General features: G+C 38.0%; 1 protein-coding gene across 1 annotated transcript; it reads right to left on the bottom strand.

Annotated features, from left to right (window-relative positions):
* Positions 1-17,178: 17,178 nt before the first annotated feature.
* LOC307170060 (uncharacterized protein) lies at positions 17,179-18,590 on the bottom strand. Its single transcript, XM_079891062.1, has one exon. The coding sequence runs from the start codon at positions 18,587-18,589 to the stop codon at positions 17,384-17,386; it is 1,206 nt and encodes a 401-aa protein (XP_079747188.1). The 5' UTR covers position 18,590; the 3' UTR covers positions 17,179-17,383.
* Positions 18,591-18,849: the final 259 nt, after the last annotated feature.

The following is an 18,849-nucleotide window of genomic DNA, read 5'->3' on the forward strand; positions in this document are numbered from 1 at the left end:
CTCGACACTGACGGAGCGCGCGCGCGATGACGTCATCACCGCAAGGCGAAATCAACAGCAGATTATATATATGTATGTAAACTTTGGAATAATATATTCAAAAATAAAAATAGATTTCTCTTCTATTATAGAAGATTTTCATATCTTCATATTAGTTAGACAACGTTTAAACTGTAATTGATTATCTAATATTGAATTCTTGGCTAATTTTGGGTTTCCAGTTACACTGAAAGAGAATGCTGAGCAATATATGTCAAAGACAGCATGTTTCTAGGAGACATTGACATTCTGAAACACAGTTGTACTAATAAACTTACAATTTTAAGAATATAAGCTGGAATCATAAAAGCTAAATTGAAGAGTGGCAGACAAAAAGCACCTTGGAGAAACTCAACAGCAGTGCAAAATATGAAAAGACAATGCAGAAAAGCAGAGCGCATGTGGCGGAAGACTAAACTTGTAGTCCATTATAACATCTACAAAGACTGCCTTCATGCTTTCAATATGGAACTAGGCAAAGCTAGACAGACTTTCTTCTCAAATATTATAAACAGTAATTTAAAAAACACACGCACTCTTTTTGCTATTATGTAGAGAGACTGACAAACCCTCCAAGCCAGATTCCCAGTGAAATGCTCTCAGTGAACAAGTGCAGTGAGTTTGCTTCTTTCTTCTCTGAGAAAATCAGTAATATCAGAAAGGTGATCAGCACATCCTTGAGTTGCACTGAGGTCAGACAGATCAGACCACCTGAGAAAGTAGTTACTATGTCTGATTTCAAAGAAATTAATGGCACAATTTTGGAAGAAACTGTACAGCACCTTAAAACATCAACCTGTGCTCTTGACACACTTCCCACATCATTTTTCAAAAGTGTGTTAAACAGTTTAGAAGCAGATCTTCTAGAAGTGGTAAATGCCTCACTTCTCTCTGGGAGTTTTCCAAACTCCCTGAAAACTGCAGTTGTCAAGCCCCTCCTGAAAAAGAGCAATCTGGATAAGACCATATTAAGCAACTATAGACCGATCTCAAATCTTCCTTTCATAGGCAAGATCATTGAAAAAGTTGTCTTCAATCAGCTGAACAAATTCTTGAGCTTGAATGGATACTTTGACAATTTTCAATCTGGTTTCCGACCGCACCACAGCACAGAGACAGCGCTCATAAAGATAATAAACGATATTCGCTTAAATACTGATTCAGGAACATTATCAGTGCTGGTACTACTCGACCTCAGTGCTGCATTTGACACTGTTGATCATAACATACTTCTGGACAGGCTGGAAAACTGGGTGGGGCTTTCTGGGATAGTCCTAAAATGGTTCAGGTCATACTTAGATGGGAGAGGTTATTATGTGAGTATAGGAGACCATAAGTCTGAGTGGACATCCATGACATGCGGAGTCCCTCAAGGCTCAATTCTTGCGCCACTCCTGTTCAACCTGTATATGCTCCCAATGAGCCAAATAATGAGAAAGAACCAAATTGCTTACCACAGCTATGCAGACGACACACAGCTCTACTTAGCCCTATCGCCTAACGATTACAGCCCCATTGACTCCCTGTGCCAATGCATTGACGAAGTCAACAGTTGGATGTGTCAAAACTTTCTTCAGTTAAACAAAGACAAAACTGAAGTCATTGCGTTTGGAAACAAAGATGAAGTTCTCAAGGTGAACGCATACCTTCACTCTAGGGGTCAAACAACTAAAAATCAAGTAAGGAATCTCGGTGTGTCCCTAGAGTCAGACCTTAGTTTCAGTAGTCATGTCAAAGCAATAACTAAATCAGCATACTATCATCTGAAAAATATTGCAAGAATTAGATGCTTTGTTTCCAGACAAGACTTAGAGAAACTTGTGCATGCTTTCATCACCAGCAGGGTGGATTATTGTAATGGACTCCTCACTGGCCTTCCCAAAAAGACCATAAGACAGTTGCAGCTCATACAGAACGCTGCCGCCAGGATTCTGAGCAGAACCAGAAAATATGAACATATCACACCAGCCCTCAGGTCTTTACACTGGCTCCCAGTTAAATTTAGGATTGATTTTAAAGTATTATTACTGGTCTATAAATCATTCAATGGCCTAGGACCTCAATACATTGCAGATATGCTCACTGAATATAAACCCAACAGATCACTCAGATCACTAGGATCATATCAGCTAGAAATACCAAGGGTTCACTCTAAGCATGGCGAGTCCGCTTTTAGCTATTATGCCAGCCGCAGCTGGAACCAGCTTCCAGAGGAGATCAGACGTGCTCCTACAGTAATCACATTCAAATCCAGACTCAAAACACTTCTGTTTAGCTGTGCATTTACTGAATGAGCACTGTGCCAATGTTCGTCCGACTGTTTGTATTTTATTTTATTTTTCTAAACTGTTTTAATTATTCTTATTTCTTTTATTATTTTAATTTCTTCTATGTAAAGCACTTTGAATTGCCATTGTGTATGAAATGTGCTATATAAATAAACTTGCCTTGCCTTGCCTTGCCTTGCCTAAATTGTGGTCCAGTGTATTTAGAAATACAAACTGGAATAAAACTTGGTGTATTTGTGAAGCATGCTGTTTAAATAATAAAATAAAAGTGGTTACATTACATACAAATTGTACATGGTATATATCCAGCTAAAAGTGTGTTAGAGAGGTTTAATTTAGAAATTGATTATTTATGTAATTTTTGTTCAATAGAAATCATATTAGAATGATTTATGGAGGATCATGTGACATTGAAGAATGGAGTAATGATGCTGAAAATTCAGCTTTCATCTGAGGAATAAATTAAAATATTTGAAGTTGTAATATTTCATAATATTACCTTTTACTGTATATTAAATATATAAACGTGTAATGATAGCTTGAGAATCTGTTAGGCTATATACGGTAATATATAGAGCAAGGTATACCTGTTTGTGGCATGCGTAGCTAATAAGAGATATACGGTATTGAGTCAACACAGTGTTTGTTCATGCCGCTAGAAGTGGCGCAGTTGCGAATAAAGAACCGAAACGGAGCAACGCTTCTATTGCCTCATTTATACATGACATCCTAACATTACATGGTGTCAGAAGTCAACGTGACAACATGGCAAAGTTTTCTCCACCCAAAAGTTTTGACTTCAGTCATCCCGAGCTCTGGCCTGAATGGAAGCAGCGTTTCCACAGATTCCGAATAGCCACGAAAGAGTCGGGAGAAGTTCAAGTTTGTACACTTTTGTATTCTCTCGGGAAGGAGGCAGAACACATCGTCAGTACATTTGTGTATGCAGCGGATGGCGACGAGAATAGGTACGACATAGTTTTAGAGAAGTTGAACAATTACTTTGTGCCTAAAGTCAACGTGATACATGAACGGGCGAGATTTTATCAGCGTGTTCAAAAGCAAGGTGAAAGCGTGGAAGAATTAATTCGTAGCTTACATGAACTGGCTGAAACATGCGCATTTGGAGAAGTTAAAAGTGAAAATATAAGAGACAGACTGGTGATTGGTGTTCTGGATAAAGATATGTCCCAAAGATTACAAATGATGTCTGACTTATCGCTTGAGAGAGCATGTAGGCACGCACGGCAATCGGAACAGATAAAAAGTCACGTTTCCGAACAGAATAACTCTTCAGCATTGAATGAAGTCGTACGGAGGAAGCACATTGCATCATTTCGACCAAAAGGAGCGTTCAAGCCAGAAAGCATAGAGAGAAAATGGACACAGAGAACAAATAGCCAGAAAAACACACGATCAAATGACCCAATTGTGGGGAAATGCATGCGTTGTGGCAAACAACATCCAAAGAGCGTCAACTGCCCAGCGAGAAGAGCAGAGTGTCGAAAGTGTGGTAAGAGAGGCCATTATGCTATTGTGTGTCGTACTCTACATGTTAGTGATGTAAATGTAGTGCAGGAAGAGCAAAAAGATTCGTTTTTCCTTGGAGCAATCACAGTAAAGGACTCAAGTGACGCATGGTCCATAACCTTGAGGATTCAAGATACGGAAGTGGAGTTTAAGATAGACACTGGTGCAGACATTAGTGTCATATCGGAACAAACTTATAAAGCTCTCAACACAAGGCCTAACTTAATGTTCGTGAATGCAGCGCTGGATTGTCCAGGAGGGAAATTGAGAAGTTCAGGAAGATTTGAGACAAGCACGCACCACAAGGGAAACAAGTACTGCTTTACTGTTTTTGTCATAGCAGGTCAGTCTGTTAATAATTTGCTGAGTCGAGAAGTTTCTGCTGCCCTGGGGTTAGTTCAGCGGATTGACGATGTGAGTTCACCCGGTGAGTCGGTTGGACTTTTGAAAACCGCTCCTGTGAAAATCAAGCTGAAAGCAGACGCAGTCCCATATGCCATTACGACAGCCATGAGAGTGTCGGTTCCCTTACTTTCTAAGGTGAAAGCTGAACTAGACAGAATGGTGAAGTGTGGCGTGATTGAAGAAATTACAGAGCCTACTGAATGGTGTGTGCCGATGGTGCCTGTGCCTAGGAAGAATGGCCAGGTGAGAATATGTGTAGGCCTAAATCGTTTAAATCAAGCAGTTGAACGTGAAAGGTATATTCTACCAATCCTCGATGATATACTTCCCCAGTTGTCAGGTGCAACAATGTTTTCACTACTAGATGCAGCGAGCGGATTTTGGCAAATTCCTCTGGAGAGGGAGAGTGCTAAATTCACGACATTTATAACACCGTTTGGGAGGTATTTATTTCATAGGCTTCCTTTCGGAATCTCCAGTGCACCAGAGATATTTCAAAGAGATATGAATAACCTCTCAAGAGACCATGAAGGTACAGCAGCATACATGGATGACATAATCATCTACGGGGAAACGCCAGAGGTTCACGATTGTCGTTTAAAGAGGGTCTTGAAGACACTTTCTGATGCGGGATTGAAACTCAATGATGACAAATGTCTGTTGAGGCAAACGCAGATACAATTTCTGGGTCATATCATTGATGCTCGTGGAGTCAGACCAGATGAGAAAAAGGTTGAGGCCATACTGAATATTCAACCTCCACAGAACGTGACAGAAGTAAAGAGGATTTTGGGAATGGTTCATTATCTAGGTCGATACCTACCTGGTTTGGCTGGTAGGTTAAAGATTAAAGCTGATACAGTTTGGACTTGGAGTCATGCACAGGAACAAGCGCTCACAAGAGTCAAAGAGCTCATGACTTAAGCACCAGTTCTTTCTTTCTTTGACGTGAACAAACCAACCGTTGTAAGTGCAGACGCTAGCAGTTATGGACTAGGAGGAGTCCTCTTCCAGCAGCATGATGGATGCTGGAGACCCGTAGCTTACTGTTCGCGTACCTTAACCAACACCGAAACAAAATATGCACAGATTGAAAAAGAATGTCTCAGTGTGGTGTGGGCTTGTGAAAGATTTTCCAAGTACTTGTACGGTCTGGACAGTTTTGTAATTCACACGGATCATAAACCGTTGATTCCGCTCATCAACAACAAGGAAATTGACATGGTTCCTTTGAGATGCCAGCGACTCTTGATTCGACTGATGAGGTTCAATGCTAAAGCTGAATATGTGCCAGGGAAATCACTGGTTGCAGCTGATGCTCTTTCTAGACATCCATCTTCGACACCACATCTGGATTCAGTGGAGCTTATGAATGACATTACGGCCTTGGAGGAGTCCACTAGAGCTGCCTGGCCAATGTCATGTTCTCGACTGAACGAGGTCATTGAAAGCACAAAGACTGATCCTGAGTTGCAAGTGGTGATAAAGTACGTTAGACAGGGATGGCCAAAGTATCCTTCACAAGTTCCAGAGCACGTCAAACCTTACTTCGCTGTGAAGGATATGTTGTCTGTGTGTGATGATCTTCTGATTTACAGTGACAGGATCGTTATTCCAAGTGTCATGAGAGCTGAGGTCAAGAGGAAACTTCATGATGGTCACATGGGGATCGTCAAGTGTAGAGAGCGTGCAAAACAAAGTGTTTGGTGGCCTGGGATTAGCAAGGAGATCTAGGTATCTATAGAGAACTGTGCTTTCTGTCAAATAAATAAGCCAGCACAACACAGAGAACCTCTGATGAATACCACATTACCAGACGCACCTTGGGTGAGAATTGCAGCTGACATTTGCGAAATCAACAAAAAAAACTACCTTGTAGTGGTTGACTATTTTTCTAGATTCATCGACATTGCCTATCTTCCAGATATGTCAGGGAAGACGGTGGTATTACGATTGAGCAACATGTTTGCCAGATGGGGTTGTCCTGATACCCTTGTTACTGACAATGGTCCGCAATTCGTTGGTCAACAGTTTCAGGATTTTGCAACAGCTTACAAGTTTCACCACATCACCACGAGCCCGTATTTTCCACAGTCAAATGGTGAGGCTGAAAGAGCAGTGAGAACCGCAAAGCACATTCTCAGGCAAGAAGATCCTTTTCTAGCTCTTCTAGCTTACAGAGTTACTCCCATCCAAGTCACAGGATACAGCCCTGCGCAGTTGATGCTTGGACGTCAGTTGAGAACACCGGTTCCTGTTCTGGAAAAGAAACTGATGCCTGAGTGGCCTGATTTTTCAAAGGTGAGAGAAACCGACAATATGGCGAAAGCTAATAACAAGCTTTATTATGACAGACGTCATGGTTCTCGACCGTTGCCTGAACTCAAACCTGGAGATCCTGTTACAGTCAAAACAGACAATGAGAAAGGATGGAACAAGACTGCTACGGTTGTATGTAAACACACAACACCAAGATCTTACATAATTCGCACGGAGAATGGAGACTTGAGAAGAAACAGAAAGCATCTACGCTTCCTCAATCCATCTTCATGCCAACGTGATTCCGATGAAGAGAAAAGTGTGGATGAGGAACTGGCACAAGCTGAACAATATCCAAGTAATCAGGATCAAAACGTAGAACAAGAAGTTCCAGAACAACCTAAAAAGGTTGTTACGCGTAAAGGAAGAGTTGTTAAACAGCCTGGATACATGAAAGATTTCATAGTTAGTACATAGATTGCCACGTGAGGCAGAATAATCCTCGGCTTCTATGTGGGTGACCGGTAGTCTACCCGGAATCCCTAGATAGTCATTCATGATTCTAAGATTTAAGTTCTAAACAATTGTTGAATAAGATGTTTAAAATTACAAGAAAAGAAGACACTGAAAGATGTTTGTTTATTATCTTTATTGGTGTTTGTTGTTGTGACATTCTCACGTGTTACAGAATAATATTTGAAAAAAGGGAAGATGTAATGATAGCTTGAGAATCTGTTATATCTGGCTATATACGGTAATATATAGAGCAACATATACCTGTTTGTGGCATGTGTAGCTAATAAGAGATATACGGTATTGAGTCAACACAGTGTTTGTTCATGCCGCTAGAAGTGGCGCAGTTGCGAATAAAGAACCGAAACAGAGCAACGCTTCTATTGCCTCATTTATACATGACATTCTAACATTACAAAACGCACCCTTGTTGAACATGAGAGACGTTCAAAAATCTTACATCACAAACACAAGGGGGGAAGAAGTCTTAAAAATATTTTTCTCTACAAAACGGGGTCTGGCAGAAAAAGTTTGGGAACCACTGCCATAGACTATCAATACTCATGAAACAAGCCATTCAGGATCAGCAACAGATCATCTCACTTTATTAGAAGTATTTGCTTGTAGAATAAATGCTGAAAGCTTATAAAAGTGCTCTAGTATTACTATTATTTCTCAAATGACACAGAAAATAGAAAATAGCAGTAATATAAAGACAGACACTAATGTCACCCATCTTTATCAATCACTGTTATTTGTTCATCTAAATGTCCTAATAACTACATTCATAACAATGAAGTAATTAGTTTGCTAGCATCTTACAATTTATGCAAGGATATGAATTGAGGACGGAGAAATCAAAGAAATCTTTTTGTATATTGGAATATTCTTGATCACTCGAGCGTCACTTCAACGCTTCATCAGCGGCGCTCAAAGGATCTGCTCTTGTGTTGTTAAAGTTTGGTTATTTAAGAAATGTATCAATAATAATAATAAAGCAAGATGCCTTGTTGAAATATGTGTGATATATGGTTTATTTAAACTGCAAAGGTAAAGCATAAATATAAATGATTGTGACAGATGTGAAGGGCGAGAATTTATACGTGCGTCAGGTTTCTGGCCAAGAAACACTTCCACATGGGAGACACCTGTGCATCCTCGCTCATAACTCCTCATTCCTCGCGGCGCAATTACAGGATTGAGATGTCCTTCAAGATGGCTGAATTCGATCGGTTTCCGGGTCACATGCTGGAGGATGGAGGAGTGAGGAACCGAGGAAGCATCAATTTGAGTATTGAGACGCACCCTGACTGAAGGAAGAGTGCGCTAGTGATGACGTCATCGCCGTGAGACGAAATCAAAGGCAGATTATCAAAAACGTGCAAAACATCAATAAAACCAAAAATATGGGTATTTCATGGATTTTATATGTAACAAATAATATAAAAAATGCATTTATACATTTATATATATTTATAAATAACTTTTATGATGTCAGTTAAATGTCAGTTGCAAACCTGCATTACAGTATATCTTTACATCTGTTTTCTAAACACACGACAAGAGGAAGAACTAGTTAATTTAAAAACAACAATGAAGAACAAGTTAAAAGAAGATGAAGATGAAGATGATCTACTTGCTGTGATTGTTTTTTGTGTGACTGCGTAGATGAGATAACTAGTGAAGCTCTTCCCACATGCAGTGCAGTGATACGGTTTCTCTCCAGTGTGGATCCTCTCGTGTGTTTTCAGGTTTACCGAATGACTGAATGTCTTGTCGCAGTGTGAACACTTGTAAGGTTTCTCTCCAGTGTGGATCCTCTGGTGCAGTTTTAAATGTTCAGCGCTAATAAAAGTCTTCTCACACTCAAAGCACATGTGATTTCTTACACCAGTGTGTATTTTCTGATGAGCTTTTAAACCCTGCAGACGTGAAAAACTCTTTCCACACAAAGAACATGAATGTGGTTTCTCCTGTGAATGAACTGACATGTGGCTCTTCAGGGCTGAAGCCCACAAAAATGTTTTACCACATTGATCACATTCGTGCAGTTTCTCTCCAGTGTGGATGATCATGTGAGACTTAAGGTTTCCTTTATGTGTGAAACTCTTCCCACACTGATCACATGTGAACGGTTTCTCTCCAGTGTGGATCCTCATGTGTTCCTGAAGGTGTCCTTGTTGTGTAAAACTCTTCCCACACTGATCACATGTGAACGGTTTCTCTCCAGTGTGGATCCTCATGTGAACCTTGAGACTCTGTGTGTGTGTGAAACTCTTTCCACACTGACGGCAAGTGAAACATTTCTTGTCTCTTCTTTTCAGTAAAGAAATACTTTCAGTCTGTGAGCGAGTTTTAGCTCCAGTTTTGACATGATGATGTTTCTCCTCCTCTTCACTCTCCTCATTCTCCTCCACCACGTCTGAAAAGACAGTAAAAAAAAGTTATATTTTAAAGGACAAGTTCGGTATTTTACACTTAAAGCCCTGTTTACAGATCGTTTCTGATGAAATGGAACGGTTAAGATTAAAATGTGGACACTAGCTGCTGTCCCGAGAATTTTAGGTTTATTTCGCTTTCCCCCCCACCTACACAATGGCAGCCTATGGGCACTGGAACAATCCTTCATAAAACGCATTAAACTTTCGTTTACAAAGACGTGAAACTCACCGAGTGGTCAGGGGTGTTCAATGATATGCTCACAAAAAAATCGCTGCAAAAGATGCTTTCCAACAGGTGTTTTACCATTCGTTGTAAAACTGTGGACCTATTTTTCCAAACGTCTCACACCCGTAGATTCTTCCGTTGAGAGCTTGAATAATAGACACTCCAGCCCAGTTGGTGGCGATAATGCACCTTTGCCAATTACAAGCAAACCACTGGCATTTCATTGAATACACAGAAGAAGAAGCGGCGGAGTAATACCGTACCGCACACAGCCCATCCAATTCAAGTCAATGGAGTTGGACAAAAACTATGATAAAACCTGTTGGAAAGCATCTTTTGCAGCGATTTTTGTGTGAGCATATCAGTGAACACCCCTGACCACTCGGTGAGTTTCACGTCTTTGTAATCGAAAGTTTAATGCGTTTTAGGAAGGATTGTTCCAGTGCCCATAGGCTGCCATTGTGTAGGTGGGGGGGAGAAGCAAAATAAACCTAAAATTCTCGGGACAGCAGCATGTGTCCACATTTTTATCTCAACCGTTCTATTTCATCAGAAACGATCTGTAAACAGGGCTTTAAGTGTAAAATACCGAACTTGTCCTTTAAATAATCATCAAAAATTCAGAGAGAATTGTGGCATCTGCAGTCAGGAGACGTCATAAGCGTTCCTGCTGGAAGGGCTGCACGATATATATCGTTTTAGCATCGATATCGCAATAGTCACATCGCGAGATGTGCAATGTCAAGTATAGGGATTGTAGTTTGTTAGTGATCCACAGCCGGTTCAGAACACATGTGATTCGCGGATTGACTGCAATTATTTATTTAATTTTATTACAGGGACAGTGCATATTAATAAACATTTGTGTCAATATGCCAGAGTTAGCCAGAAGGCTATTTTCATCTGCAGCCCCTCGACAGATGGTAAAAGTCACCCTAAAAAGAGAATAAAATGACATATACACATAACAATATAAAGATTACAATACAGTTAGTAAAAAATACTATTATGTTAAAATGTACAATCGAAACACAGCAAACCAACAATCAAACAAACATCAGACAAAAACATGACACACACACACACACAAGGCAAGAAGCCAGCAGTGGGCAGCGAGAGCAGGTCTAGAAGTAAGTTCATGTTGACAGCTCTGATAAGCAATGAGCCATTTCTTTAACTGGATCTTAAATGTACTATATGTGTTTAATTTCTGATGGTTATGGGGAGAGGTTCCACTCAGTAGCAGCTCGCACAGAAAAAGCAGTTTGACCAAATACACTTTTCCTAAAGGGAATGATGAAGACACTCTGTCTTAATCATTTCAGTTAATCTAGAGTGATGAATTGACACTCTATGAAGTTCAACCATCATAGAGTGAAAGTTTCTCATTTCAAGCACAAGAAGACTGGAACTCAAGCAGTGTTTTCAGTGCGCGCGAGACAACACGCAAACACCAAATTCAGTTCTCTTTCTCTTCATTTTGAGATTGAACGTGCACACAAAATTACGTCAAAATGCCTGTTGTGGCGAGTCTCCTTGTAAACACAGCCGGTTATGTGTTGTAAACAATTGTGAAAGAAAACGAATGTGTATCATTATATTGGATCCGCTAACTCTTCTTAAAGTAACAGCAGCCTAATATCAAACAACTAAAGAGAAAATCAATGGGCCGATACTTACTACACACACACGGCCCGTCTTTTCTGTGGGCCGTGTGTGTGTGTGTGTGTGTGTGTAATAGGCAGGAATTACAGTGCGACTTTTTTAGTCTTGTCGTTATCTTCCATTTTCAAAACAAGCTGGCTATTGGCTATTGGCTATTATTCGCTTGATTTGGTCATGGGCCTCCGCTACAATACGTTTAGAGCGGCCGCTACTGGATGAGATGCCAAACAATAAAATAAAAAGCAAACGGTCTAATCATAGACTGTAAAAAATGCGCAAAACATGGCACTTTAAAAACCGGATAGTTTATTTATAGTTCGATTTCGGATATTTCACGTCATGTTCGAATGCATATTCGAATATTGAATAAAAAGTGACAGCCCTAGCGTCTACCCTGTTCAGTGAATGAGAGGAGCAGCGGCACATTCATCTAATGAGCGCACGGCTGCTGACAGACGTGAATGAGCAGTGTTTTTCCACAGATTATCACTGATCTGCTACTCTTCTGTTTTATATTTAAAGAATTTAGTTTGACCATTTTAATTTCTATTCTTTTCTTGTGCTTACCACTTGTAATACTCACTATCACAGAGTTTCAGTTCATCCAGTGTCCAAACTCTCTCAATTCAGATCATTTTACAGATAAAAATGTAGTCATGCACTAGGCTATATCATACTCGTTATAATGTCTGACAATAATATATAGGAAATGAGAACAGCTTTATTGGACATTCGGCTATATCATATTATATTAAAATGCAGTATGTGAGCATGAATTTGGAGAGAAAACACATTAGGCTGGCAGAACACAAGTGCGACGTGATGACGTCATGAATATGCTAATTGACGTATGACGTGGGAAGGTGTTAGCTACTTTCCTTTGAAAATAGTTGGCAACACTGTTCTGATGTTGACAATCAATGTGAATGTTTATCAAATCTTGTTTCACTGACCATTTGATCAAAACAAGAAAATCATTTGAGTATCAGGTCCTATTTTGTACCCTGCACATACAAAGGGTCCCCTAAATTATTTATTGAGTTTTTTCACAACTCTTAAGTTTTTCTTCTACTACAAACACTAAATCTGATGAACTGCTTTATAACCTTAATGTTCTTCAGCCTCACTAATGAAGAATCAGGAATAAACACCAACCTCTTTGTTCTTCAGTGTGTTTCATTCTGCAGTGTTCTGGATCTCTCATGTTCTCACTGTCCTTCAATAAACTGTCTTTGCAGATTTCAGCTCTTCCTGATGGTTTGATGCTCGTCTTCACTTGTAGCTGATGGGAATATTCCAGCATTTATTGGTGAATTGCAGTGAGCATTAGTAAAAGAATGATAACTGCATTAAAGAAATCTGTCAAAATCAAGATTAAATCAGAAAGTGGGTTTGTTTTTATATACTAATACTATACTAATTCTCCTATTCATCTATTAATGGAACTTTAAACTTTTATTTTACCTCTAATTAATATGTAGCCAAAGAAATACATAAAAATATATTGTTTATTGTTTTTTACTTTAGTTTTGTGTTTAACTTTTATATGAAAAATGGTTTATCACAGATTAATGAAATAAATGCTCTTATGAAACTTACCTATATCTTGTAGATGTCACAATAGCTGATCGTGTCGTTTGCTCAAATCTGTTGACAATAAAATTAGCTTAATGTGTGAATTTACAGATCTGAAGACATCAGCATAATGAATGAGGAGAAAACAGTATCTATTGACGTGAAATAAAGAGGCTTTTCAGCTGCTCTGATAATAGTGATGAGCCATAGACTATCAATACTCATTCAACAAGCCATTCGGGATCATCAGCAGATCATCTCACTTTATTATAAGTATTTGCTGCTAGAAACAGATTGTTTGAGTCAGAATATCTGCAAAAAAAAAAGCCTATATAAGTGCTCTAATATTAGATTATTTCTCAAATGATAGAGAAAAAAGCAGCAATACAAAAGACAGACACTATAATGACACCCATCTTTATCAACCATTGTAATTTGTCTATGAAAATGTAAAAGTTATATCCTAATAGCTTCGTTAAAACACTTACTTCGCTAGCATCCTACCGTTTTGTATGTGAAGAGAAATACATTTAAATATAAACATATAAACATACATATAAATACATACACAATAAAAACTTCTTATTTGAGTGTTTTAGTCAGCAGACACAAATAGCGACGAACCCGATGAAACCCATAAGGAAATGTCGCCGTAAAATGATATTTAAACTGTATAAAGAGTATTTTAGAATTACGTGAAATAGCGTGAACAGTTTACCTCAGAAGTCTCGATACTGACGGAGCGCGCGCGCGATGACGTCATCGCCGCAAGGCGAAATCAACAGCAGATTATATATAATAATTCGATATAAAAATAAAAATTGATCAAGATTAATATATCTCTTCATATTAGTTAGACAACGTTTAAACTAAAATGTAGTAGATTATCTTATAGTGAATTCTTGGATAATTTTGGGTTCCCAGTCACACTGAAAGAGTATGCTGAGCAATATATGTTAAAGACAGCATGTTTCTAGGAGACTTTGATATTCTGAAACACAGTTGTACTAATAAACTTAAAATTTTAAGAATATAAGCTGGAATCATAAAAGCTAAATTGTGGCCCAGTGTATTTAGAAATATAAACTGGAATAAAGCTTGGTGTATTTGTGAAGCATACTGTTTAAATAATAAAATACAAGTGGTTACATTACATACAAATTGTACAAAGTATATATCCAGCTAAAAGTGTGTTAGAGAGGTTTAATTTAGAAATTGATTATTTATGTATTTTTTGTTCATTAGAAAATTGAACAAATTATTTATTTGTTATTGTTATCAAAATATCTATTATCCATCTGTTTTGTAGTTGTATATACACAAAGATTGTTTGGGTGGATGTAGAACATTTCATTAGAAGGAAAACAAATGTTATAATTAAATTAACTAATTTTGATATATGTATGTATTATTCCAATGAAAGTAATAATAATATCAATAATTTTACTTTTATTAACTTTTTATTATGTTGGTCAATTTTCATTTAGAAACTTTAAAATAATGGTCCAGATCACTAGTAGTTCCTGTATAGTGACTAGGCAACACTTCAGTAATTAGTGATGCATTTTATAACGAAGTTGAGAGTAAAAAAAGACAGTTGCTAACGTCTCAGACACTTTAAAGCTGTGATTAGTAATTAATTAGTAATTCTTTATAATTTGTCATAATTACCTATTAGTTCATAATGATGCCAATCTCATTCAGTAATTACCTACCTAATAAGGAACTATCTTAGTCCTAAATTCGATATTACTGACTGATAAGTTAAGCTTGTTTCCATATTATTTAATAGTAGTAGCTGAAGTGTTAATTTAGTGCTACTCATTAGTCCTGCATAATTACTTATTAATGACGGCCATTATTATGAAGTATTACCGAAACGTCTTCAGGGTGATACAAGACCCCACTGCGAAACTTGCCACATAAGTAAATAATTAAATCCAGAATATTATTTGAACATGACGTTTTTACCTCAAGATGACTCGCAGTAGCCGCTGTTATCGGTTGTTGTCCTGCAGTAACAGAGCACTAGATGGCACGATTGAAGAATCAGCGCCAGTGTGTTGATGAGGCACAATGAAATTGAGTATTGCAGGGAGCTGTGGAAAAATAGAATTGCTTTGTCAAGTCTAGTGGACAGCCTCAAGCTGTTGCGGTGCGGCGAAAAGACTAGAAAATATGACAAGGCATATCTCGCCCTCAGATTCACCAGTTCAATGATGGGTAATGAAGAGAGACCACAGTGTGTTGCATGCCTCAAAATATGAACTTCTAACCATTATGAAGTCGAACAAGTGAAGACGCCACTTAGAGACTCATATCACATACAGAAGGAGAAACTTGTTGATGTTGAGAAGTTGTAGTTGTGGGTGTATCTTTATTCATCAAAGAATACTGAAAAAACATGAAGCAGCACAACTGTTTGCAACATTGATAATAATCAGAAATGTTTCTTGAGCATCAAATCATCATATTAGAATGATTTCTGGAGGATCATGTGACATTGAAGAATGAAGTAATGATGCAGAAAATTCAGCTTTGATCACAGGAATAAATTAAATGTAACATATTCAGATAAAAACAAATATTTGAAGTTGGAATATTTCATAATATCACCCTAACTGTATATTGAATATATAAACGCACCCTTGTTGAGCATAAGAGACGTTCAAAAATAAAAAATCTTACATCACAAACACAAGGGCGGAAGAGGTCTTAAAAATATTTTTCTCTACAAAACGGGGTCTGGCAGAAAAAGTTTGGGAACCACTGCCATAGACTATCAATACTCATGAACAAGCCCTTCAGGATCAGCAACAGATCATCTCACTTTATTAGAAGTATTTGCTTGTAGAATAAATGCTGAAAGCCTATAAAAGTGCTCTAGTATTACTATTATTTCTCAAATGACACAGAAAATAGAAAATAGCAGTAATATAAAGACAGACACTAATGTCACCCATCTTTATCAATCACTGTTATTTGTTCATATGAATCTAAATGTCCTAATAACTACATTCATAACAATGAAGTAATTAGTTTGTTAGCATCTTACAATTTATGCAAGGATATGAATTGAGGACGGAGAAATCAAAGAAATCTTTTTGTATATTGGAATATTCTAGATCACTCGAGCGTCACTTCAACGCTTCATCAGCGGCGCTCAAAGGATCTGCTCTTGTGTTGTTAAAGTTTGGTTATTTAAAAAAATTATAAATAATAGTAATAAAGCAAGATGCCGATGTGTAAGTGGAAGAACTAATTAATTTAAAAACAACAATGAAGAACAAGTTAAAAATAAATCTGCCTCTTCTTCAGCTTTTTGAACAAGAACAGTTTGAACCTGTTATTTATATAGTATAATAGTATTGAATATTATAATGGTATAATTTATATCATGAAGCAAAATGATATGCAAGAATAAAACTAATATATATTGTCCATCTTTGAGTTGATCTGAATCTCAGTAGAAACTGCTGGTCTTTAAGATGAACTTTATTCAATGTGACACATTTAGATGATGTTTCTTTTGTTCTGTCGCTGTTGCTGGTTAGGACGTATTTATATTGAAGATATTTGATTACTCAGATCATTACTCACAGCATTTAATCCATCTTTTGTAACATTATTTAAAAAAATCAAGTCTTACTGACCTTACCTTACGTATTAAAGCAGGCTACTTAAACGTTAAACTGATCACAACGCCAAAATGCAAGAAATCTTTATTGCAAAACATACAATAACTGCTTTTACCCAGAGAGGCTAGTCAACAGTAAAAAAGAGATTTTGCTCAAGGACGGGGAACCTGACCTTCCTCTCCCAGCACATTTCAAATCAGACTACAATCTCAGACACCAAAAGTATCTCAAATCAAAACCCCAAAAACATACAGTAGTAAGGTCCAGATATAATAACAAAATTACCAAAAATTTAAACTGAAAAAAAAAAAAAAAAAGATAATTCAAAACATTAATGAAACTATAATGGTAAATAATACAAAAATAACACTGATATGCCCCAACATAATGATAGCCTACATAATGAACAGCAATATTACCTATATGCTCAAGGACAGTCACCTCTGTGAACTTTTTTGAACAGTAACACAATCACTGAGAATCAGTGTTTTAAACCAATCAAAACACACTGTTCGAAAAAACATTCAAGTTTAAATCAGAGAAAATCAGGACAAATCAGGATGAAGAAAGTCAAAACGACAATGAAATCAGTATTCGGTTCTGTGAATGGTTTTTCAATGCTCTATGCTAAATTAATCTTGTTTTGTACAATGACCATATCTCTCAAGTTCCAAAAAAAGTATCAAAGTGTGACTGCAGGAGGAGCAGACAGAAATTTAAAGCTTTATTTACTCATAATGTTGCCCTCTACCAAAGGGGCTTTCGCACCAGAGGAACATTCAAAGTGCTGGATCTGAAGATGATCTACTTACAGTGACTGTTTTTTGTGTGACTGAGTAGAGAAGATATCCGAGTGAAGCTCTTCCCACATGCAGTGCAGTGATACGGTTTCTCTCCAGTGTGGATCCTCTCGTGTCTTTTCAGGGTTCCTGACCGATTGAATCTCTTGTCGCAGTGTGAACACTTGTAAGGTTTCTCTCCAGTGTGAATTCTCTGGTGCAGTTTCAAATCTGCAGCTGTGATAAAAGTCTTCTCACACTCAAAGCACACATGATTTCTTACACCAGTGTGTATTTTCTGATGTTGTTTTAAACTCTGCAGACGTGAAAAACTCTTTCCACACAAAGAACATGAATGTGGTTTCTCCTGTGAATGAACTGTCATGTGGCTCTTCAGGTCTGAAGCCCTCAAAAATGTTTTACCACATTGATCACATTCATGCAGTTTCTCTCCAGTGTGGATGATCATGTGAGACTTAAAGTTTCCTTGTTGTGTAAAACTCTTCCCACACTGATCACATGTGAACGGTTTCTCTCCAGTGTGGATCCTCTCGTGTCTTTTCAGATGTTCTGACCGACTGAATCTCTTGTCGCAGTGTGAACACTTGTAAGGTTTCTCTCCAGTGTGAATTCTCTGGTGCCGTTTCAAATCTGCAGCTCTAATAAAAGTCTTCTCACACTCAAAGCACATGTGATTTCTTACACCAGGGTGTATTTTCTGATGAACTTTTAAACTCTGCAGACGTGAAAAACTCTTTCCACACACAGAACATGAATGTGGTTTCTCCTGTGAATGAACTGACATGTGGCTCTTCAGGCCTGTAGCCCTCGAAAACATTCTGCCACATTGATCACATTCGTGCAGTTTCTCTCCAGTGTGGATGTTTATGTGTCTCTTAAAGGAACCTTTATGTGCAAAACTCTTCCCACACTGCTCACATGTGAACGGTTTCTCTCCAGTGTGGATCCTCATGTGTATCTTAAGGTGCCCTTGTCGTTTAAAATCTTGTCCGCACTGCTCACATGTGAACGGTTTCTCTCCAGTGTGGATCCTCATGTGAACATCGAGACTCTGTTTGTGTGTGAAACTCTTTCCACACTGACGGCAAGTGAAACATTTCTTGTCTCTTCTTTTCAGTAAAGAAATACTTTCAGTCTGTGAGCGAGTTTTAGCTCCAGTTTTGACCTGATGATGTTTCTCCTCCTCTTCACTCTCCTCATTCTCCAGCATCACGTCTGAAATGATAGTTAAAAATATCAAGTTTCTGTAGCAAGGACTATTACATACACTGCTCAAAAAAATTAAGGGAACACTTTTTAATCAGAGAATAGCATCAAGTCAGTTAAACTCCTGGGATATTGATCTGGTCAGTTAAGTAACAGAGGGGGTTGGTAATCAGTTTCAGCTGCTTTAGTGTTAATGACATTAACAGTAGGTGCACTAGATGGGCAACAGTGAGACAACCCCCAAAACAGGAATGGTTTTACAGG

Source organism: Squalius cephalus (assembly GCF_949319135.1).
Source record: "Squalius cephalus genome assembly, chromosome: 13".
Classification (NCBI taxonomy): Eukaryota; Metazoa; Chordata; class Actinopteri; order Cypriniformes; family Leuciscidae; genus Squalius; species Squalius cephalus.

Excerpts from the sequence above, each read along its gene's own strand:
- LOC307170060 (XM_079891062.1), bottom strand. The coding sequence starts at position 18,589 with ATGCTGGAGAATGAGGAGAGTGAAGAGGAGGAGAAACATCATCAGGTC.